The 23,398-nt window shown below is 45.3% G+C and overlaps 1 protein-coding gene across 1 annotated transcript in view; it reads left to right on the top strand.

Annotated features, from left to right (window-relative positions):
• Positions 1-891: 891 nt before the first annotated feature.
• TG (thyroglobulin) overlaps positions 892-23,398 on the top strand; it is a 204,143-nt gene continuing 181,636 nt past the window's right edge. Inside the window, exons 1-10 of the mRNA XM_073335054.1 lie at positions 892-955; positions 2,113-2,221; positions 3,451-3,548; positions 4,809-5,012; positions 7,051-7,210; positions 11,687-11,793; positions 13,220-13,363; positions 14,549-14,734; positions 18,542-19,606; positions 21,434-22,021. Of these exons, the coding sequence (XP_073191155.1) occupies positions 892-955; positions 2,113-2,221; positions 3,451-3,548; positions 4,809-5,012; positions 7,051-7,210; positions 11,687-11,793; positions 13,220-13,363; positions 14,549-14,734; positions 18,542-19,606; positions 21,434-22,021 (2,725 nt within the window). The remainder of the gene's footprint in view (positions 956-2,112; positions 2,222-3,450; positions 3,549-4,808; positions 5,013-7,050; positions 7,211-11,686; positions 11,794-13,219; positions 13,364-14,548; positions 14,735-18,541; positions 19,607-21,433; positions 22,022-23,398) is intronic.

Below are 23,398 nucleotides of genomic sequence, written 5' to 3'. Positions count from 1 at the left end.
AGAAGAGCAGCCAAGTAACCTGATTCTGTGGTTTTTGTAGTGCAATAGTGCATGCAGGCCCCGACTCTCACTGGACCCCGTGGTGCTAGGCGCCATGCAGTCACATAGTAAGAACAGTCCCCACTGCAGAGAGCTCATGTTCTAACTAGACAAGACAGATAAAGGGTGGTTAGCTTTAGTTATGTAACTGTAGTAACACAGCAGACAGAGTGTGTTGGTTATGTGTCTGGTTGTCTTTCAGATGCAGATCTGTACTGTAATGACACTGAACCATTTTGTGAAGACACACAGGTATAGTCCCAAAAAGAAAGTAAACTTCATCTGGTCTGGAGCCAAACATTTTCCAGCTGGGATGAAAAATATTATCCCTTGCTGTGCGGCAACATTTATCACTTATTGCCTGCCAGCAACATGCCTAGCACCATCCATTCATCTGAGTTAGCCACAGCCTATATGATTTAGTTCAGATGCACACAATATATAGCAGGTGACACTCTAAGCTCCCACTTGGCAAAGTCTAGGTCCTTTTGTGCTTTGATTATGCTTTTGCACGTGGGTTAAATTAAGCCCTCCAGTCTCCTCCATTGTATGTTGGCTGTTTGTTCTGCTTCTTCTCCTTTCAGGTGACTAGGTGTACAAGTGCTCCCTGGAGAGGAGAGGAGAGCTGACTGACGAAGAAATCCACTGGGGACGTTCCAGGTGAATGAGGCCCTCAAGATTTTCTTAGAAATATAACCTGCGTCAGTCACCCTATTTAGTGCCCAGTCTACCAGCTCATAAGTGAATCTGTTCAAACAATGGCTGCTATAAAAGTCTGCCAGAAGCCAGTGCAGAGCGTGCAGGGTCTTGATCCCTCAGCATAAGAAGGGATCATAGCTCCTGCATTGAAAGATGGGCCCCGTACTTCTCAGCACCCTTTTTTTCTTTATTAGCACAGCATCAGCCAATATATTCGGTAAGTTTACCTTTATCCCCTCTTGTCCCTTATGTGTGTCAGGCTGGAGCCACGCTGCGCTTGCCTCTGCCTGGGAACTTGGCACTGATACTCCCCTATTATTGATTATTCGTATTATGGCAGCACCTACCGGCTCAGAATTTGAGCAGGGCCCCATTGTGCTGGGCAATACACCATGAAACAAGACTGATCTTATTTACCAAAGAGATGTGCCACTGACTCAATGGTCACTGCGCTGCCAGGGCTTGGAGCTTGGATTCCAAGCTACGGCCCACACTCCTGGGGCCAGCAAAAGCTCCGATTCTGTGATGTCAGCACGCACCTGTCTCAGGGAGGTGTGACATGGGCTGATGACTCCAAAAGAAGCTGCTGGAAGGACTGACTGGCCAGCACAGTTGCTTGGGTGAAAAGTATGGGGGGGGGGCGAAGTACAAAGGATCCTGGAGGATGCCCTCAAATTTAGGCACCCCAGTTATTCATATTGATTAACCATAATTCCATTTTACGATGAGACTCGTGATCTCTGGTGCATTAATGTGAGTACACCAGAATCTCAACTTGCATTATTTAAAAAAAAAAAAAAAAAAAGTTTCTCGCCTTCATGGTTACAGAGAGAGGCTCAAAAACGTGACCCTGGAAGGTAAATAAATATCGCCTACTGGTGAGTGTCTATTACCTGCCCCCTGCTGTGCTAATCCACAGCAGATGTGAGCTGATACTGCCCCAAGTCTTAGAGGCTTGGTTCTTTCGGTCAAACTGTGGCAGCTCATGATTTTTAGCTCTGGTGGCCTCTGATTCAATCCCTGCTGTGTTGGCCAAGTGGGCAGCCATCAGGCAAACATGACCCCCAATGGATTATTTCTCAGAGTTCATTCTTTTAAGATAATCTCATGATTTTTTTCGGGGTGGGGGGGAGACTAGCTCGTGGTTTTTGATCATTAGGAGTTGGGAATAGCTGGTACAATCTCCTCACTGTGAGGTCTGTTAGACTGTGGAATAATCTCACCAAAGAAGGGGAAACCCCACTGTGGTGTTTAAAACCAGACTCAAAATGGCAGCAGAGACTATACTGTTGGAGATGATGCTGAGCCAGGCTCAGGATCTAACAGGAAGGTAGAGAAATCTCAGTGATCTCCTTCCCTGTTTATTGCATGCAGAGTACCAGGCTGAGTCCCAGCCTCTCCGCCCCTGTGAGCTCCAGAGGGAAAAGGCCTTTTTGGAAGGAGAAGTCTACATCCCCCAGTGCTTGGAAGATGGCCAGTTCCGGTAAGATAGGACAGCCACCTGTGGACCCAATCCTGTACCACTGAGGGCAAAGAGAGCTCTGTGGCTGAGTGGGATTGAACCCCAACGTAGTGGATAAAGGGGGCTGTGCTCCAGCTTCAGTCTCTGTTGAATGAGTTCTGTCTCTCTCTTGTCTGCAATTATCTGTGGGGTCCCTACTATTAATAAAAAAAGAACAGGACTGTTTTAAATGTGGTGGGCCAGACGGTCCTTTGCACAACACACCTGGTGGGTTCCAACACGGGGGAGAGCATCCTACATGGGGTTGCTACTTTCCCTCCCACAAATGCGGTGGGGAGGGGTTGGAGCCAAAGCTTTGCCACCCCCTATGTGCTAGCCTGCATAGCTGAGCTGGCGTGAGGAGGGGGGAAGTAATCTGTACCAGGTATAGGGCTGGCACAGTTCACGACTTCCTTGGAGTGAAGGTGGAGACCAGCAACTGGATTGGGACTCTCAAATTACTCGACTGGCCTAGATTTGAGCTAGAGAAGAGACTGACCTGTGCAGAGTGGATCTGGATCCGGATCCAGAAAGGAAAGATAGTCTTGTGGTTAAGGCGCAGGACTAGCAGTCAGAGTTCTGCTATCAACTTTCGGTGCCACCATGGACAAATCACATAGGCCCAGATCCTCAGATGTATTTAGGCACTTAACTCCCTTTGAAATCAATGGGAGTTCGCGCCTAAATACCTTTGGAGATCTGGGCCTTAATCTCACTGTCTTTCAGTTCCCCATCCTCCCAAATAGGATAACAACACTCTCCGACCTCACGGGGCATTGTTAGGGTAAGATAATTAATGTGTGTGTGGTGCTTAGATACAAGAGTGATAGAAAAGCCTATAATTAAAAATTAATGCATTATTCACAAAACGAATCTGAGCTTTCCCGCTATATGGGGCTGTTCAGGCCTGAATCCAAATGAACATATTGTAGATCTGTTAAGCGGTTGCACAGCTAGGGACCTATTGTACTACGGGCTGGGCACTGAACTGAATGAGGACAGGAGGGGCCCTGTGAGAATTCCAAAGAGATCCTATCAGTTAGATCTGAATAGTCTAGAAGCCATTTCTAGGATACAGTTCTTCCTCACGCCATTGCTGTGTTGTCACATTGTTCTTTGTTCTGTGACTGTCCCGCTGCTGACAGGTATATTTCATATTGATGGACAGTTCTGTTGCCAATAGAAAATGATGATGTGTGTCTTCTCCCTAGGACTGTGCAGTGCAATACGAATGGCCTCTCCTGCTGGTGTGTAGATGCCAATGGTATTGAGGTACCAGGCACTAAACAGACTGGAGTTCCAATAGCCTGTAAGTCAGAGGTCATCACTTTTTTCATGTGTGGTGGTAAAAAAGCTATTTGCCTCTCAGTGTGACAACCGTTGAAGTCAAGTGGCCTTTGGCCATTGACATCAATGAGAGCAACAGCAGGCTCCTGGTGATTTATCGATCTTCCTCAGTGGAAGCTCTTTAAGTTACTCAGGATCTGATCATAAAACTTTACTCACTTGAGCAGTCCCTTCTTGTGTGAGTTATCCCAGTGTAATCAATGGTGGCCTTGCAAGGGCACAAGGAGAAAGTGTGTGTGTGTGTGTGTGGGGGTGAAACAGAGGCCTTGGGCCCCCATCCCTCACAGTTTGAGCCTAAATGGGGCATAAATTTTCAAAAGCAGGTGCCAAAATTTCACATACAAAAAAATACAAGTAACATGTGGCAATAGCATATGCAAATGTAAGCTCCATGTGGGATTTCCCACTGTTTCCTTTGCACTTCCATGATCAATTACTTGTTTTAATAGGAACAATTACTCATTTACTTTCTAAGGGCTAAATCTGCCGTCCAGTGCCACACCCAAGTAGTCAGTTTGGGTGCAAGGACCTGGGAGGAATTTACTACAAAACACCTATTGTCTTTAATAGGAACCAAGTGACTATGGCTTTAATAGCAGCTGGGAGGAAAATTTGCTCCTCCTCAGGCTCTTATGGGAAAGAGCAGGAAATTGACATGATACAGCATTGTTGTGGCTTTAGTCACTCCCAACCTTCTGGTACAATTTCACTTCACATGGCTTCATACCCCCTGAGTTTGGATTTTGAAGCTCAGACCATCGGCTGGTGTAACGTGAAGTAATGTCACTGATATGAACAAGTCGATTCTCATTTAGGCTGGCTGGTGAGTCATAGATTCAAAGGCCAGAAGAGATCACTGTGATCATCTAGTCTGACCTCAACTCAGTTTGATAATCTGCCCTTGAAAACATGCAGTAGAACTCACCTGAACCAAGCAGGGTTTGCCTGATTTCAGCTGATGTCAGGTAGAATTGCTGTGTTTCTCTTGGGTAACTAAAACCATAAATCCTTCCCTGGTCCCCACAAATGGTGAGTTTAATCTGAAATTTATCCCAGGCTCTCTTGCAATATTTGATCACTCTCCTAGGCAAACCTGGCTGAGCGACAGAACAAATTCATGGTCTCAATGTGGCCCAGAGAAAACTCAGATGTCCTCTAGAAAAATAAATGGTTTTGTGCCCAGCAATCACCTTCTGCCAATGATGCCTCTTTGGTATTGTAGGTTTATCCTTTTGCCAGCTCCAAAAACAGCAGATCTTGGTAAGTCATTACATCAACAGCAGCAGCACCTCCTACGTCCCAGAGTGCTTGAATTCAGGGGAGTTTGACCCAGTGCAGTGTGATGTGGGGCCGGGGCAGTGCTGGTGTGTGGACTCTGAAGGAATGGAGATTTACGGCACAAGGCAGACGGGGAAGCCAATGCAATGTAAGTAAAGTTCAACAAAATGTGGATTTGATTTCATGTTTGGAGGAAGGGAAATAAAAAGCTTGTATGTGATGAATGGCAGGTCATAAGCTTGGCTGCCAGGAAATTTCAGGGTTGTCTTTTCCAAATCATGGGATGATGGTAGCATGTCCAGATAACTTGAATCCAAGAGCTGGATGAGGAGCTTGCTGGACTGTTAATGTTGATTTTCAATAAGCCTGGGAGCACTGGGGAAGTTCCCAAAGACTGAAAGAAAGCTAATGTTATGCCAATATTTCAAAGGGGTAAATGGAATGACATGGGTAATTGTAGGCCTGTCAGCCTGACATTGGTCCCAGGCAAGATAATGGAGCAGCTGATACAGGACTTGATTAATAAAGAATTAAAGGAGGGTAATAAAATTAATGCAAATTAACAGGATTTATAGAAAATAGATCATGTCAAATGAACTTGATATCTTTTTTTTTTAATGAGATTACAAGTTTGGTTGATAAAGGTACTAGTGTTGGTGTAATATACTTAGACTTTTGACGTCATACCACATGACATTTTGATTAAAAAACGAGAACAAATAAAATTAACATGGCATACATCAAATGGATTAAAATCTGGCTGATTGATAAATCTGAAAATGTAATTGTAAATGGGGAATCATCATTGCTCAGGTGTGTTTCTAGTGGGGGTCCCACAGAAATCTATTTTTGGCCCTCCACTATTCAACATTTTCATCAGTGACCTGCAAGAAAACAAAAAATCATCACTGATAAAGTTTGCAGATGACATAAATATTGGAAGAGTGGTAAATAATGTATCAGGTCGGTGATACAGAGTGGTGTGGTTCGCTTGGCAAACTGGGCTGTGTTGTCAGGTGTTTGGCTGCATATGTGTGTGTGTGTGTTCTCTCTGTGTGCTGCCCCCAGCCCTGCGCAGACAGCTGGCACGGCAGACCTCGAGCGAACCAGCCAATGGCCACAAGATCTGTTAAGGTACGAAGGCACCTGGCCAGGTTTGTTGTCGACAAACCACGGTCCTAGCTCCCCGGATCAATGTCTACAGTTACACTAGCATGTGTATGCCCATGACAATTGGCACAGCTCAGTGAATGGCGGCACTTTTCATTCCCCCCCTAGACTGGCCAAAGACACTCCCTCTGAGATACCTCTTTATACACCGATACGAACGAGTTACGTATTGCCCCTCTGACATATCTGGGTGCCACCTGTTGCCTTATACCTATTGGCTCAATCAAAACATTTCTATCCATCATGCTTATCTTTAGGATGTGTCAGCAAGTTCCTGTTATCTTTGGTGAATGTGTTTGGTATTGAGGCGTTCTGGTACCGCCCTTCTGGAATGTGTTTACGTGAGTGCCTAGCACTACTTAGGAATGTGTATTTCTGCAATATCAGCCCTGTTCTTGCCAGATCCTGTGAGCAGGGCCTGCCTCTTGCTCACAACTTAACTTTGCTTTATATCAGCAAAGCTTGGCCACTACTTTAGCCCAGGCCTCACACCAGGTCTCTGATACAAGGGCTTATGTCTCAGGCTCTCTTCCTACTACAGGCTGAAGCAAACAATATGCCTTTGAATAGTTCTCAATGTGAATGTATGCGTCTGGAAACAAAGAACATAGGCCATACTCACAGGATGGGGGGAGTCTATCCTGGGGAGCAATGTCTCTGAAAACGAGTTTGGGATGGGATGGGGGAGCTAATTAGCTGAACATGAGTTCCCAGGTGCTACACTGTGGCCAGAAGTGCGAATGTGATATTTGGATGCACAAACAGGGGAATCTCAAGTCGGAGGTTATTTTATTCCTATTTACGTATATTGACGGAGGCATATTGGGCACTGGTGCAACCACTGCTGGAATACTGTGTCCAGTTCAGGTGTCCACAATTCATGATTAGAAAGGATTAGAAAACCTGCCTTATACTGGCAGACTCAAGGAGCCCAATCTATTTCGCTTAACAAAGAGAAGGTGAAGGGCACTCGTGGGAAGGTGAATTCATGACAGTGGATACTTGTTTTCTGTCAGGTCCAGGGAGCTGCGAGATCCGAGACCGTCGCATTCTGCATGGAGTTGGGGAAAAGAGCCCACCACAGTGCTCAGCAGATGGAGAATTTTTGCCTGTCCAGTGCAAATTTGTCAACATGACGGACATGATGGTCTTTGATCTTGTTCACAGTTATAACAGGTAGGAGCAGACATTTCTGCAACTGAGTGGCAATTCCGCAGACCTCTGTGAGTCATTACCTCCTTGCACATTCCAGCTGTAGGAGCTTGATGGGTCGTCTGTTTCCCAAAAGCGAATAGACATATGTTCGTTTCCTCAGTAGCCGTTTGTGCTTTAAAAACCAGAGCCAGCTCATCAACCCCACAGGCCATGGAACCAGAGTATCCTTACGCACTCTCAGCTACCTCAGTGTGATTGTCTTTTGTGCAGTGTCTGTCATCCAAGGCAGCCCTCACCGTACAGAATGAAATAACGCAATGAACGAGCTAGATCAGAGCAGCGGGAGAGAGAAATTAAGAGGGGACGGATAAGAGATGAACGATGTTCCCACTGGAGAACGGGACACAGATGCAGAGCCAGTGAGGAGGAAAAATACAAGGAGGCTGTTTCAGCTCTCAGGGGTAGCAGTGCAGAAGCTCTTGCACCCACGGTGGTGAGGGTTCAGGAAAGGGCATGGCAGCAAGTCAGCCAGTGGGAGATGAACAGAGGGTGCAGAGAGGAGTATAGAGAGAGGCCAGGGCTCTTTCATGGCTGAAGCAGGCCGTTGGTGGGCTTTAAAACATTAAAACACGGGGGGGGGGGGGAGCGGCTCTCTTTTTGCACAGCTGCTGCTGAAGTGGAGTCCAGTTTTTCTGTGAAACAGTTTTGCCTGCCTCTCTCTAGTGAGGCTAAATAGTCAGGACTTCAGACTCATTGCTTGTCTCTTTCCACTAGAGGGCAGTAAAGTAAACCTAATGCCTCACTTCTGGCTAAAGCCTGTTCCACTGAATCTTCTTGTTCAGAGTTTTGGCCTTTAATTTAATTTAAGCAAAAATAAAAGTACTGCAAGGCAGGCCAAGTGCCTGGTGCAAATTTGTCAGTGTGTCAGAGGAGGCTATTTTGGTAAGTGAAGGATAATGTGTCTGTGTCACTAGCTGGCTGGTGGGTATGGACTACCAAAAAGGCAACTAGAGTGAAGAAAGTGATGCTTTAAAATGACATTTTGTTGTTCCCATTGGGAGTTTTGCCTGGAAAGTGGCTTCAGGACTGGGTTTGAATAGCTTCCATATCACCGTATAAATCTAAGCAAGATTGTTTTTACTTCCAGTTTTCTACCCTTCTCTCTAAGGAACTTACATAGACAACTGTTACTGCAGCATCTGAGCGCCTCACAGTCTTTAATGTATTTATCCTCATAACACCCCAGTGAGGTAGGGCAGTGCTGTTGTCCCCATTGTGCAGATGGGGAACTGAGACAGAGAGAGGCTAAGTGACTTGCCCAAGGTCACACAACAAGCCTGTGGCAGAACAGGGACTTGAACCCAGGTCTTCCAAGACATGGTGCCCTAACCACTGGGTTATCATTCCTTTGCACCCTAAGAATGATACTCAAGACATGAACATTCTTTTCTACCTAAAAAACCCCCAGCCACAATAATCAAAATTACCCTGAAACAGATCAACCTTACAAGAATGGAAGTAAATAAAATCAACCCAGAAACCCTACTCCAAGCATAATAAGGAGAGGAGCCAGGGACTCAAGAAGTCCGTGAGGGACTTCGCTGTTGCTATTGATTTTCCATGGAAGTTGCTCAGATGCTGTGGTGATGAGCAGCAGCACAAAATCTGGAGATAGAAAGGTAAGAGTTGGAGAGCTGAGAACTATTTTCTTTCTGCTTCCCACATCATTTCCTCCGCAGTAAAGATTCTGGGGCAGATCTCTCAGCTGCTGTAAATTGTCATAGCTCCATGAAGGTTCTGCCTCTCTGTGTTGTTTGGTTGTTGAGGTACAGAACACAACTCAGCCACTTTTCTTGACACTGGGTGTGGTCAGTAAATGGTAGATACAATTGGAGCTGCACAGTCTGATGGTAAAAGGGGGCTTTCTTAGAATCACTGAAAAATGAATAACAATGTAAGCCAAGACCCCTGATGATACCAATAAATCTGTGTTTATCTCCTTTACTTTTCCATTTTCTTTACATCTGCTCCCGTCTCAGAACACACAGGACAGAAACATGAACATGGCCACAGTTCACACATTTGCTTCAGCCATTTTTGTGACAGGGTATAAGAGCTAAGATCTTGGCCATTTTGTCATTATCCACTGCTGGACAAGAACAAGCAAATAATGGGAACAATGGTAAAAAAAGGAACAGAGACTGTAAGGGGTGGATTTTCAAAGCTGGGTGCATGCAGTCCTAGATGCATTCTTATGTGGGCCCGATTTGTACTTTTTGCATTTTATTTTGTCATATTCTGACTTCAGGACAGAAATGACCGATACGAGGATATAACCATGTGTCTATCCACACATTACACATGGCATAATTTGGTGTGTAGTCCATTTTTCAAATTGAATTATTAAAAGAAAATCCTGTGCAGAAATGTATTTACCCAGTAGCCTGTTTGAAAGCCGTACAGGTTCAGATGCCATGGTGATAGGCACGGTATAAGAACCTGAATCGACTAGAAGACTCCCATTGCATTTAGTCACACTATTCTCATAAGAACAGAGGACGTGCCACACAAGAGCACACCATTGGTTGAAGAAGTGTGGTGACCTTTCTTCTGAAAATGACCAAAGCTTGGTGCTTAAGAGGAACCTGAAAGCACCAGCAATGCACCAAGTCACTTGTGCCACTCTGTACATGGGGGACAGGAGCAGAATTCTCTGGCCTGTGCTGTGCAGGAGGCCAGACAAGATCAGCATACAGGTCCCTTCTGGCCTTAATAATTTATTTACTGAATTTCTTCCTTACCCCAATAACGATCCAGCTATGTCCTGGGGCATGAGATTTGATTGCTCTTCTTTTATCATGCCAACTTTATTGTTAGTGGGCAGATTCTCTCTTGGGGTGTGGCAGCAACACCAGTGTAAAGGGGTCCCAAAGATGATTTAACCAGCCAGTGGAGTATGAGTGATCATCTGTGGTGTGAAGCTGACATGGGGCTCTTACATCTCTCCTCCCATCTCACTTCTGGAAGCATGGCCTATGCCAGAGTGATACTTGGCTGTCTATTTGGCCTCTTGGGAATGTTGCAGCCTGATGTTAGTCAGAGCAGCCCCAAGGCTACTGTAGTATCCATGAGCTACAGCATGGGGGACCAGCCCTGTATACAGCTGCAGTAGGACCAGGGGAGCTCAAAGAGGAGCTTCAAACTCCCTTTGTGCAACATCCCTGACCAGTATCCCAGGGTGCAGTCCAGTATTTATCTACCCCTCCATCCACCCTGTCTCACGTTTTTATACAGCACGAATTACCATGATATCTAAGGGTGTAATACATTATTTCTGCTTATAAAAGCATCCATCATTATTGAAAAGCCTGACTAGATTATTTGATTCTGTTTACTTCTTTGGTAGTGAATTTCACAGCCCTTTACTGGATTTCATCACACAACTGCACACAGCTGGGAGTTGGGTGCCTAAACCACATTTAGGAATATGAGCATGGATGTATAATGCTAATCTCATTGCACTAACACATGGGGAAACTGTTTCATTTGCCATAATACCTGAACCTAGAATGTTGTATCTTCTATTTGCTTGAAGAAGCCCTGATATATCTGTCAGCTAAGATCACACAGATGTTTTTTTCAACTCTGACCGTATTAAGTTTCCTTCTTAAATCATTCCTTTGCTGGAATCTGGCTATCGTCACTACTTGAATATGTTAAAAGAATCCAGAGCTCCTTTGATCTCCAGAAATAAGAGTCAGTCTCACTTGTAATATGTTTAAAAAATAAACTTTTCTTTTAATCCATTGACCCATGTTTTCATAATGTAACAGATTAGTGTTAGTTTTTATTTGCTGTTCCATGCTTAATTCAGTGTGGAAAGCAGATGTGTGGGGGGAAAACAACCTCTTTGTTTAGGCTTTCTGCCATCTTGTGTGGCTTTGTGGAAAGCTGCTAATGAGTGGGTATTCGTAATTACGTTTGCCTCACTGATACATATTTTACAATTTTTGCTGCGCTTTCAAAGGTTGAACCAGGATCCAAAATTATCTGTCAGCATTTCTACCACCTTCATCATTGTAGTACACTAGGTGCTAATAAGGCTAAAAATGGCCTGAAATCAGTCCAAGAAATGACCTCATTGCCCTTTGCTCATTGGGTTCTGTTATCCAGAACGATGGTGCTTAGGCTCATTTGTTGAGGAAACACATGTATAAACTCTTGTAGCCTATAGTGAACAAGGCAAATCTTGGACTAATCCTGATCTGTGAGGAGCCAGGACACATTGCTCCATAGCCTAAGGCCGTGTTAATAAAAGTAAACACTAAAATTTGGATCACAGTGGAGTAGGGTTGACATAACTAGCCCCAGAAGTGCCATAATGCCTTTGTGCTGTGATCCCTGCAGTGGGAGTTTGGAGAAGAATGTGCTTTCTTTGTTATTGTCAAAGGATCACCATGAACTTTCCACTTCATAACCCGCTGCTTTTCCTTTTAGGTTCCCAGATGCATTCCAGACATTTAGCTCCTTCAGAAGCATGTTCCCAGAAGTCTCTGGGTACTGTTACTGCGCTGACAGTCTGGGGCGGGAATTAGCAGAGACTGGTAAGTGCCTTCCAAAATCTGGTATGTCTTAGCAACGGGACTCAGAATTCCTCAAAGAAGGGTAGATAATGAACAAACACAAGGGCCGCAGCTTCGTTTCAGTGAGAAAGCTAAGGGCTAAGCTGGAGTCATCCGTGAGCGGATACAGCAGCCGATTGTCACCAGATACATATCTGTGGCAAGATCACTCAAGGATGGATATTACTAGCTACATTTTCTCATTAAGAGAGTGGCTGACCCCAGCATCATCAGTTGCATTGGCCAACCCAGGTTGGCATCTTCCTCGGTTGCATTGCCCAGCCCAGTTTAGCTGTGATCAAAAGTCATTTTCCCATTGTTGTTGAGTCCCTTCTGTCAATAGTCCAGTTCCTACTGGGCTGGTTGCATATCAGAAAGCCACCCTTCCAACCGGCCATCTCATTGGCAATCTCAGCAGAGAGGTGCAGAACTGAATGGACCTGGAGACTGAACTACTCCCTTCTCTGTAGAGCAGGAGTTCTCAACCTTTTTCTTTCTAAGCCCCCGCTCCCTCCCCCAAAGTGCTATAAAAACTCCATGGCCTACTTGTGCCACCACAACTGGTTTTCTGCTGGCATTAGGCGGTAGCAAGAAGGGTAATTGCCCGGGGCCCCATGACACAGGGGGCCCTGTAAAGCTAAGTTGCTCAGGCTTCGGCTTCAGCCCCAAGTGGTGGGGCTCATGTCCCCGGGCTTCAGCTCCATGCAGTGGGGCTTCGGCTTTCTGCCCTGGCCCCAGCAAGTCTGTTATAAAGAGGACGGTGCCCTGGGCCCCAGCAAGTCTGTTATAAAGAGGATGGGCCCCAGCAAGTCTGTGAAAGTAGGACAAGAAGTAAACAGCTTAATCTTCAGCAGGGGAGATTTAGGTAAAAATATTAGACAGTAGGAAAAACGTTCATACTATAAGTGTAGTTAATCACTGGAATAGGCTTCCAAAGGAGGTTGTGGAATCCCCATCACTGAAGAATAGGTTAGACAAACACCTGTCAAGGGTAGTCTAGGTTTACTTGGTCCTGCCTCAGGGTGGGTTAGGGACTAGATGACCTCTTGAGGTGCTTTCCAGCTCTACATTTTTGTGATTCTTACACTGTATGTCCAGTCACCCATACACAGTTACAGCTTGCTTAGCTATCACAAAGTAGCTCAACCCAGCCCCTTTGGGGTAGATCATGCAGCCCTTATTCATTTAGGTAGGCGCTTACTCACACAAATAGTCTCCTTTAGCTCAGTGGAGCTACTTGTGTGAGCAAATGTCCATCATCTAGCCTCATAGTTCGACTGATGGAAGAGTTGATGTTTGTCTGGTAGGAGGCATCCATTTCTGTCACCTCTCAGATGTGTATGAATGGCAGATGAAGACTCTCTTTTTAAAATGCCCCCCTGTGCTGAAAGGCTCTCTTCTCTCACAGGCTTGGAATTGCTGCTTGAGGAAGTTTATGATACAGTTTTCACCTCATTGCAACCTGCTCACACGTTTACTGAGACAAGCATCTATCGGATTCTGCAGAGACGGTTTCTAGGGGTGCAGCTAGCGACCTCTGGCAGGTTCAGATGTAAGTAGCACCAGACTGGAGTCCCATGGGTGACACAAGAATTCTGGAATGCAAGTGTGATCACCACTCTCTTGGCTGGCACACTGGGGACTGAACCAGGAACCTCCAGAACTAAAAGCATGAGCTGCTTCTACTTGAAATGAAGACCTAAGCCTCTTTAGCTGGGGCTCTGCAGACCAGGCACAGTGTGGGACTTGTAACACGCACTCAGCATGAGAGTGTTATGCCTCTGTACTGAAGCAGAGGGGGTTGGACTAGATGACCTTCAGGGGTCCCTTCCAACCCTGATATTCTATGATTCTATGAAGCAGGTATTCTTTCGGCTACACGGAAATCATTTTGCCTTTCATATTTTCGGTGTTAGATGATCATTCTTGGGGTCAGGAAGGAATTTTTCCCTCTCATGTGGTTAGCATTGTGAAACAGACCCTGACTGCATATATTCAGACATGACAATTGTCAACAGAGAACAAAGCACGGACTCTCAGCACCTCTAGCACCGTAACAGCCACTAGAGAGAGGCTTGATCGCATGTGCTAAGACACTGTACTACAAGTGGGTAGGTGCATGATGGGAGTTTTACATCATCCTCTAAAGCTGGTACAGGTATAGACCATTATACACCCTCTGGCAGATGTAAAATGAGTTGGTGGCCTTGGATCCATTCCTAATGTACAGATGTCCACAGCACAGATAGCATTCTTCTTAATATTTGCAGCAGAGAGACTAGGGATTGTCCTGTCCAGGAAATGTAAATACCGTCCTACCAGGCCCAGGGTAAGAAAATGTGGGACTGGCTCATATTGCCATTGCCTACTCTGGACCCATTGCATGGATAAAGAGAGATTGTATACTCTGTCCATCCACTTGGTACCATTCATTACCATTAAATCCACTTTAAAAGCAAATGCTTGTGTAGCCCTGCACCATTGCCCACTGAATGAGAAATTACTGGATTTACAGTTATGCAATAGCTATTAAAATGGCTGAAAAATGTGTTGAAGTTTTAGTCTGTATCGTTTACTTTGAGGAAGTAATTCTAACAATTTAAAAAAACCTGAGCATCGGGGCCTTCCCTGAACAATTGTCAAGGAGTTATTCAGACATGACAGAACCAGGACTGAATGCAGTTTTGCTCCAACACTTAACACTTTTCATCCTTAACCAGCAGTGTTTCTCTTCCAGGCCCTTCTAAATGTGAGGTTGAGAGGTTTGCAGCCATTCGCTTCAAACATGCTTATAGTCCGTCTTGTGAGGATAATGGGGACTATGCCCCAGTGCAGTGTGAGCAGGAAGGGCCGTGCTGGTGCGTGGACCCTGAGGGGCGAGAGATCCAAGGAACAAGGAGGCAAGGGCAGCTCCCGACTTGTGGTATGTATTGGAGTGATATAGTAATAAATTCCCAGCACTAATTTTCACATAAGGTGTACAAACGCACATTATGTATCCTCCTCAGACCTCCTGGAAGATTTGTTAGATTCTGGGACAAAATACCACAGTTATTGTCAAAATCTCCTGCAGGCTTCTATTTTCTCTCCACCCCTTTTCTTCTCTGGCCCCACAGTTGCACAATACACAGTCCTGTGAGAGAACATCAGCACCACCAAATAGACTTCACTTCCTGCCCACCCAACCCAGTGATAGCCCCCTATCCAGGACCTCATGTCAGCCTCCCTCCCTCTCTCTTAGCCTTTATCCTGAAATGGGAGTGTTCCCTGAGTGAAAGGTGCAGCACCAGTTCTCTTCTCAGTATTGCCAAGCCCAAGCATTCAGAAATCATGAATCTGGCACTGAAAATTCATTAGATTTTAAAAACAATAAATGGTGGGTTCCTTTTATTTGACCTCCTGATTTTGGCTCCTTTTGGGTTCAGATTTTCAAGCATTTTCCCCTAATTATGACAACTAGAAAGTTACATTTGTTTTAAAATAGAAGCTGAGATTCACCTGACTCCAAGAGCTCAGACTTTAAGAAAAACACCCAATATCACAAGGCTTGTGACAAAATTGCGAGTGTTGGTGACACTGCACTTGTGGTTTAACCCTCTTTTTCTGCTGTGATGCCTCTGGTGTGGGGGTGCTTTGCTTCTGTGATGCCTCTAGTGTGGGGGTGCATTGCATTGGTCTCTTTCCAGCCACCTTGTTCCCTATTTCTGTCCCTGTTTTACTTGACCATGAAGGTTGCCAAATCCCATAGAAGCAAATGAAGAAAAGGTGTGTGAGCTGCCATGTCATGAAACGAGGGAGATTTCATTAAGGAAAAAAATGCATCAAACTGGAGACCAAAATGGAAGATGACAGCAGAAAATGTTAAAGGGGTCAGATGGGCAGGGAAGGATTTGTTTAAAACCCTTCATTCTGGAGAGAAATGCCTAAATGTTCAGGTTCATGCTGGAGGGTTGGGGCTACAAAGGCTTAACACAGGCAGCCTTCGGAAAAATTAGTTTTCTGTCTACTAGACATAGTTATGCCATGTAGACAAAGAAACAATCAATTCTGGGTGTCACTCATGATCCAGAGTCACTATAATCTTTAGGCAAAGACGGGCTTACTGTAAAATGAAAATGTTTGCATGCCTTCAATGCTGACGAGCAAGGATATTGTGAAAGAGCCTCTGAGAGGCCTCCGCATCTGGCGGGGCTGGTTGTTTTCTCTCTGACTGTGCTCCTCTGAGATCTGCTGATGGGTTTTTGTGACATAACTTGAAGCTGCTTGAAACTCAGCTATGCAGATTTTTTTTTGGCAGACTCAGGAAATCTAAGCAGAGAAATTGGAGGTTCTGCCAATGAACCACTGAAAAGGAATTTTCACACGGATATAGTCTTAGGGAGACTGTTCTAGCAGCCACATGCAATACAATCATTGCATTTTTTTAATCTACCACTTTCTGATATTACAGTAGTGTGTTGTCAAGCAGACTGTCTTCTCTTTACATGCTGGTGTGATTTGCTTCAATGAGGGGAGGGGAGAGCATTTAAGAAGCATGTATTTGTTTCTTATTGACATTTTTGGGGATGTGAATTTTGTATTGGTGAAAGGTGCTGGCCTATTTGATCCCTTGAAGGACCTCCCCGAAAAGTAACGCAAATAGCCACTAAAAATAAGGAAGAGGAAGAGTTACTGTTATACCAATAAAATAAAAACCAGCAGGATCTTATTAAAGGGAAAAAAGCAAAATACCACGTTTATAGTGAATACAGAAAGAATCATAGTAATCAGTTAGTTATAGCTATAACATTCCATTCAATCTCTTATTTATTCACACATTCATTCATACAAACACACACACACAGGTTCTGCAAGGTTGTTATCATAGTTACCAGCCTTAGAGTTGCTCATGCCAAGCCACTGGACAGGTGGCCTGGACATGAGGAGGGAGCAGGGCCTTGTCAGATGCTCATCTGATGCTCCTGGACGTTGGTTTGCAGAATCAGACACCAAAGTTCTCACTTTCTAGAGCCTATTTTTATAGGAATTTCTTCCTATGCCAGTCTATGGGAATTGCTTCATCATGCTGTTGCTGAATCAATCAGCAGATGGCACATTCCTGATGGCTCCGTGCTGCTAGATGTTATCTTGTTCTTTGGTTCTCCCATTCTTGAGGCTGTTGGGTGGATTCCAGTCTGCCCTCTGGGGGTCCTCTAGTTATTTCCACTTGATGTCTTCTTCAGCCGATGGACGCTGGATTCTTAGGCTGGCACCTCCCTGCTCATTCAGTTATTATCCACACCAAGCATCCATCCACATACATCCTCTATCTCTATTTTAATCACAATTGTTAATACAACAAAAGGGCGGGGAGTCTCTGGGTGCTGTTTCTGTTGTTAGAGTATTGCTTTGAGTCTCTCTCTCTGTGAATTGCTTTGAGAACAGACTCTGTCTTAGAATGTACTAACACAATTAGCAGCTTGCAAGTTTCACACATAGAGGGAGAGAAACAGTACCAAAAACCAAGAGACCTCTTCATTAGTAATACCCTGGAATTTAAACTATGGGGAATCAAACTCATTTGTGATTTTAATACAGAACTTCTTTAATATGATCCAACACTACAAAAGGACAAGGATCAACAAATTAAGGGAGAGAATCCAAAAGCAGGAACGGGAGTGCAGGCTAGAGGATGCAAATGGGGGAACCAGAAGGGGACAGCAAGCACAGATCCTCCATCAAGGGACTGGCCTACTGGAATCCTAGGAGGTAGTAGGTAGATCCCACCAGAGCTAAAGGCCCACTCCTTCAGGGGAGGGGAGGGTCACATGACCTGGGGGACAACAAATGAAAAAACAAGAACAGGAGTGAGGGTTAAAAGTTCAAAACGAGGGTCTGGCATGGGGACATTGACCAGAGAATCTCGGACAAGTTGCTGGATTGATAGCCTAAAGGACCGAAATGTTTATCCACAAAGCTGGTACGACATGTGCAGGACCTGTGCAAGCTACCCCACCCATGTGCCTCCAATCTGCCTTCGGCTCTAGAGATGAAATGGTAGTTTAGTCCCTGTGGCCTCAGCAGAGGCTGCCATGAACACTAACAATGAATACTGTGGGTTCTAGGATCTTTGTGAGACGGTGGATTCTCACCTGCCCCAGGGAGTTCAGCAAACAATCACTACTGTGACTTGGCCCTCCAGCTAAGCCCCAAATCCTACAGCTCTGAATGTCACCAAGCCATTGCCTGGTGACTGACCACCACAGAAAGGGGTCGGGATTGGGGAGAGAAGGAGTACTTAGAAAAGGGGTGTGTCAGTATTTAGTTTATAATCATCTACACCCAAAGTCTTTAGTCCCATTTCCCCATTAGTTCACTTACCTCTCAGGCAAGTCCACAGTTTCCTAGGGAGGCTAGTCCCAGCCGGTGCCCTACCCTCCCCAAACTCATTTCCTTTTCCCCCAGAGTGATTGCCTCTTTTCTTGCCCCTTCCTGGGGCTGTTTTTCCTTTAGCCCTCCTTTACCTCTCTGTCTTCTTGGATGCTGCCTCTCCTCCTCTCTCTCCCCGCCCCCAGAATGAGCTGGGTCTGGTTTATATAGACCGACCCCACAACCCTCCTACTTCCACCAGCCTCTGAGAAGATTGGTTGATGGAATCATCTGCTTGGGGATTTCCCCCCCCCCCCGATGTGACAGCTCATTCTATGTCACCAACTCCAAAATATTTGTCTCCTTGTTTTCCTGTGTCCAGGTGAAGATCGAGCATGTGCCTCAGAGAGACAGCAGGCTCTGTCGAGGCTTTTTTATGGACCCGTTGGGCACTTCAGTCAGCACAGTTTATTCGACACCCCAGATATGAAGTCAGAGAATATAGACAGGTTTTCGAGCACATGCCCTCCTTCCTTCAAGGAGTTGTTTGTGGACTCTGGATTGCTATCTCCTATCACAGAAAAGCAGGATGCCAGCCAGCTGTTTGCACTAGAATCCATCCTCAGTGATGTTGTCAGAGAGATGTTTCCATCAAGACAATTAGCTCGGGTTGCCCTTTGGTTCACCACCAACCCAAAGCGCTTCCAAGAAAACCTGTTTGGAGGAAAGTTCTTGAAGAACCTGATCCAGTTTAACTTTACGGGAGCACTCGGCACTAGAGGGAAATTCAGCATTGGCCAGTTTTTCCAGCAGGGAAGCTTGATGAAAATGGACAATGGAGGAGGCTTTGCAGAACGTCCCAAGGGGCTGTCACTGGAAACATCAAAGGAGAGCTTCAATTTGAGTCAACCTCTTGTGGACAGCTTTGGCCGCACAGTTAGTTTACAGAACAATCAGAATGGGGTGGAATTTCTTGCTTCTCTTCTGGAACTTCCCGAGTTTTTTGCCTTTTTACAACATGTTATTTCTGTCCCTGAAAACATCGCTGAAGATTTAGGTGAGGTGGTAAAAATAGCTTTAAAGTCCAAAGATTGCACCGAGCAGCCCATGGATTTGTTTGTTCCGACGTGCACCAAGGAGGGGAGGTATGAGGAAATTCAGTGCTATGCAGCCACATGCTGGTGTGTGGACTCACGGGGTAAGGAAGTCCCAGGCTCAAGAGTGCAAGGCAAACGTCCAAGATGTCCCACTGCATGTGAGAAGCAAAGGGAAAGTCTGCAAAGCTTGAAACAAAGCCAACCTGCAGGGTCTGATCTGTTTGTTCCCTCTTGTACCAAGGAAGGAGACTTCCTACCAGTCCAGTGCCATGGAACGAATTGCATCTGTGTTGATTTGGAAGGCAGGGCTATTCCAGGAACAACAAGAAAAGCTGGGGAACCCATGCAGTGTAAGTCTGGGGACTGGTGCTTTAGAAGGGTTTATTTTTTGGTAGGGATTGCGCTGCTGTTCATGCTGCTTCTCCTCTTATTCGATATATGGGCTAGTATGTGAGAGCACCACTGCCCTCTGGTGGAAAGAATCAGAAGTGGTTCAGCACGTGTTCATGTAGCCCTCTAGTGGTTGGGGGATCACAGAGAATACCGTATCCTCAGATACTTCTAGAGATAAGGAAGAGTCCCCCTTCGCACAAGTGGGTGTAGGGCCTGCACATTCAGAGCAGAAAGATGTGAGCTCTGTTCTTGTTAATGAGCATGTCTCTGAGTTCTGCCCCTGCTGATGTCCTTGTGGCTAGTGTGAGCGGTATAGCTAGTCACCATGAAACCCAGTGAGTCCATGCAATTGATACATCATGCTCTGCTCACTGTCTCTAGAATAGCCTGCCTTTCAGTAGGGTGGAAAGCTGCTTTTCTTGTGGGACAAAATAATCCATGCAACTGCCTTTGACCCACCTTCTGAGCTAAAACTGTGTGCTGGTATTACTTGAACTACAAGACTGTGTCCCTCGACTGCTAGCTGTAGGAAACACATTAACTTCATGTGTGCACCAGCCACTAAAGGGGACAAAGGCCAAAACACCTAATGTGGGTCCCACATTCAGGTCAAAACATTGAGTGTCAAATGTTACCTGTCTCTTATATAGTGATTTTCATCATAACTGAATCTGATGGTTAGATGTTCTTATGCCTAAGTATGACACTGGGCATAAGCCTGTAAAATGTAATAACAGCCCCCCTCCGCTCTTCTATTAATATGATACAGTGGCAGAGTGAAGGGCCTTGGCTAAAAAAAGAGGTCTTATATTGACACCTAAAGCTTAGTGGGCTTGACTAATGGCAGATGGGCAGAGGAAGCTGGTCCCAGAGGCCCAGGCCCCTATTGAGAATAACCTGCTGCACATTGTGGAGAGTTCAGCAGCAGAAAACAGTAGCAAAGCAGCGGGCAGATTTTCACTGCCATGATGGTCCAAACGGGGAGAGAGAGATCTCAATAACTATGTCCTGCAGCATTTAGGGGTTCATTGATTGCAATCTATTACCTGTTTGGCCCACAATCAGAAGCAAACAGCACCATAGCCAGGGGAGAGCATGGAACACTGGTGTTTTAGGCTCATAATGCTCTGCTGGACTCAAAGAGACGTGCTGTTACATTTTGCTGTTTTCATTGAGCCACTAGCAAGTGTTAACAAAATGAGATTTGGCCCTGATGGCAGTCGTGGCCTCCAAAGGAGACAAACTGACGTCTGTGCTTTGTTTGAGGGCTGAAAGTACATCCTACAAATGGCTGTAAAATTTAGTTGGTGAGAGAAGTGAGGCTAGGAGTTGAAATTTCTTTTTAGATTGGGGTGAACACGTTCAGTAGCACTTTGCTACACAAGTATTCCCAATGGTATCTATGGCACTTGGTTTTTACTCCAGCGGGAGTTATCTGAATAAGGATGGGAGGGTAGATTTTCAAAGGTATTTAGGTACCTAAAGATGCAGGTAGGTACCTCACCTCCTTAGGTAATTTTGAAAATCCCATTTGGTGCCTACCTGCATCTTTAGGTGCCTAAATGCCTTTGAAAATCTGGCCCTGGGTAAAAACCTCAGGATTTGGTCCTCTTTTAATAATGGGACAAATAATAATAATTGCCCCAAAATAGTCATACTAATTATTAGCAGCAATAAGCAATTTCTCTAAATGTGTTTGCAAAGTAACCAAGTTCAAGTCAGCTTGCATCACATACCTATGGTGCATTCCTGAGATGGTTGAATGTATATTTTCCTTTCCCTAGGTCCAAGTGCTTGCCAAGTAACTGCTGCTCAAGTTTTTCTAAAGACGGTGCAGCTACTGTTGTCAGACCCACACGCGCTATCTCAGCTGTCCAGTGTTTACGTCCCACAATGCAACACCAACGGTAACTGGAGACAGGTGCAGTGCAATGGCCCCCCTGAGCAAGCTTTTGAATGGTACCAAAGGTGGATCACCCAGAATAACGAAGGCAAAACTCTGCCTGTTATTGACCTGTTGAACATACTACTTGAATATAAAGAATCATCTTCCCAAGGCTTTGCAGCCTTTATTAAAGGCTTGTATGTGGCTGGCCACCAGAATATCTTCCCAGCACTGGCCAAGTATTCTTCTTTTGCTGCTCTTCCCCCTGGAGTGCTGGAGGGCAATGTGACAGTTGTGTCAGAGAACATTTTATTGGATCCATATACATTCTGGCAGCTTCTGCATGGTCAGGTCACCCATTACCCGGGGTCCTACACTGATTTCAATGCCCTTTTAGGCCACTTTGAACTGCGCAGGTGTTGGTGTGTTGACAGCAAGGGAGAAGAACTGCAAGGAACTAAGGCTGAGGCAAACAGGATCCCAGCATGTAAGTAACATGACAGAGTTTCTCATTCTTTATTTACTCCAGTAAGAAAAAATCATTTAGAGAAGTACAAAGTAGAAACTTACTGACTCAGGGAAGGACCCATTGATTCCACAGTCACCGCTAGCAAACAGCTGTCTTTTGGAAAAGAATAGATTGCCCCAACTTTAGTATCAGGGAGTGTGGTGTATTGAAAACTGTTCAAATGACAAGCTATCACTTTAAGTTTCAAGAGGTTTCCTGCTTCTGCTTGCAGGCTAGGGAACTCTTTAGGCAAGCATGAAATCTGGGTTTTCTGCAGTCAGTCTGCAAAAGACCCAGTTGGGTCCAAGATGGACTGAGTTGTGCCTTTCTGCCTTAGGTATCAGCCTGCTCTCTCTCTCGCTCGCTCTCTCCATTGATTGTTGTGTGTTAGATTTCCGGATTCTAAAAAATGAAGTAGTATTAAATTGCAGCCTTTCCGGGAGAGTATTTATGTTTTGTTTCTAGCTCTGAGTGTGTATGCTGTGAACGTAACATGGAGAAATAAAATACAGCAAATCCTTTCTGTGGAAAAAAATGACAGACAGCCTTATACCAGGGTCAAGTAGATTTTATAATAGTTACCATTTTTGGAATTCGAACACAATCAAAACACAGATCATGAGAAGGAGTTGAGCAAGTAGAGATGGGTGTGGGTCTTAAGGAGGTAATAAATGCAAGTTATGAAAGCGATTTGTTACGTGAACTTATCATACAAACATTATGTTAATGATAAAATAAAAGCACTATAAAGTAAGGTCAGAGGAATTTTCTTTGCCATTCTTATTACTCAGTGTCTTTATGCCATCAGCTTGATTCAGAAAAGCAAACCTCTTTAGGAAAGCACTTGAGCATGTGCTTAAGTCCTTTTGAGACCAATCGGACTTAAGCATGTGATTAAAGTCAAACACATGCTCAAATACTTTCCTGATTTTAGGGCTTTAGTTAGCATGGTATAGTCGGATGCTGCAGTGATGAGGACCATGTAAGTACCTAGATAGATGGGCTGGATTTTCAAAAGCACACAGCCGTGACCTAATCCCACTCCCATCAACTCAGTGGCAAAACTCCCATGGAAGTCAGTGGGAGAAGAGAAAGGCCAGCGAGGAATGCTTTTGAAAATCCCACCTGCACAGGCTCTGACTTTGTCATTTCCCAGGGTGGGTGTTTGATTCCTGCTCCGTCCCAGGCCCTGCCCCCACAACACTGTTTCCCCTAAGGCCCCACCCCCACACTGCCTCTTCCTGCTCATGCCCTGCCCCGACTCTTCTTGCCTGTGCCCTGCCCCTGCCCTGCGTTTTCCCACCCCATTCTGCCCCCTCCTCTGAGCGCACCCTGCCCTCGCCCTGCCCCCTTCCC

The sequence above is a fragment of the Lepidochelys kempii genome, chromosome 2, assembly GCF_965140265.1.
Source record: "Lepidochelys kempii isolate rLepKem1 chromosome 2, rLepKem1.hap2, whole genome shotgun sequence".
NCBI classification, from domain to species: domain Eukaryota; kingdom Metazoa; phylum Chordata; order Testudines; family Cheloniidae; genus Lepidochelys; species Lepidochelys kempii.
The sequence above is the reverse complement of the archived record's forward strand: the minus strand, read 5'-3'. Positions and strand labels throughout refer to the sequence as shown.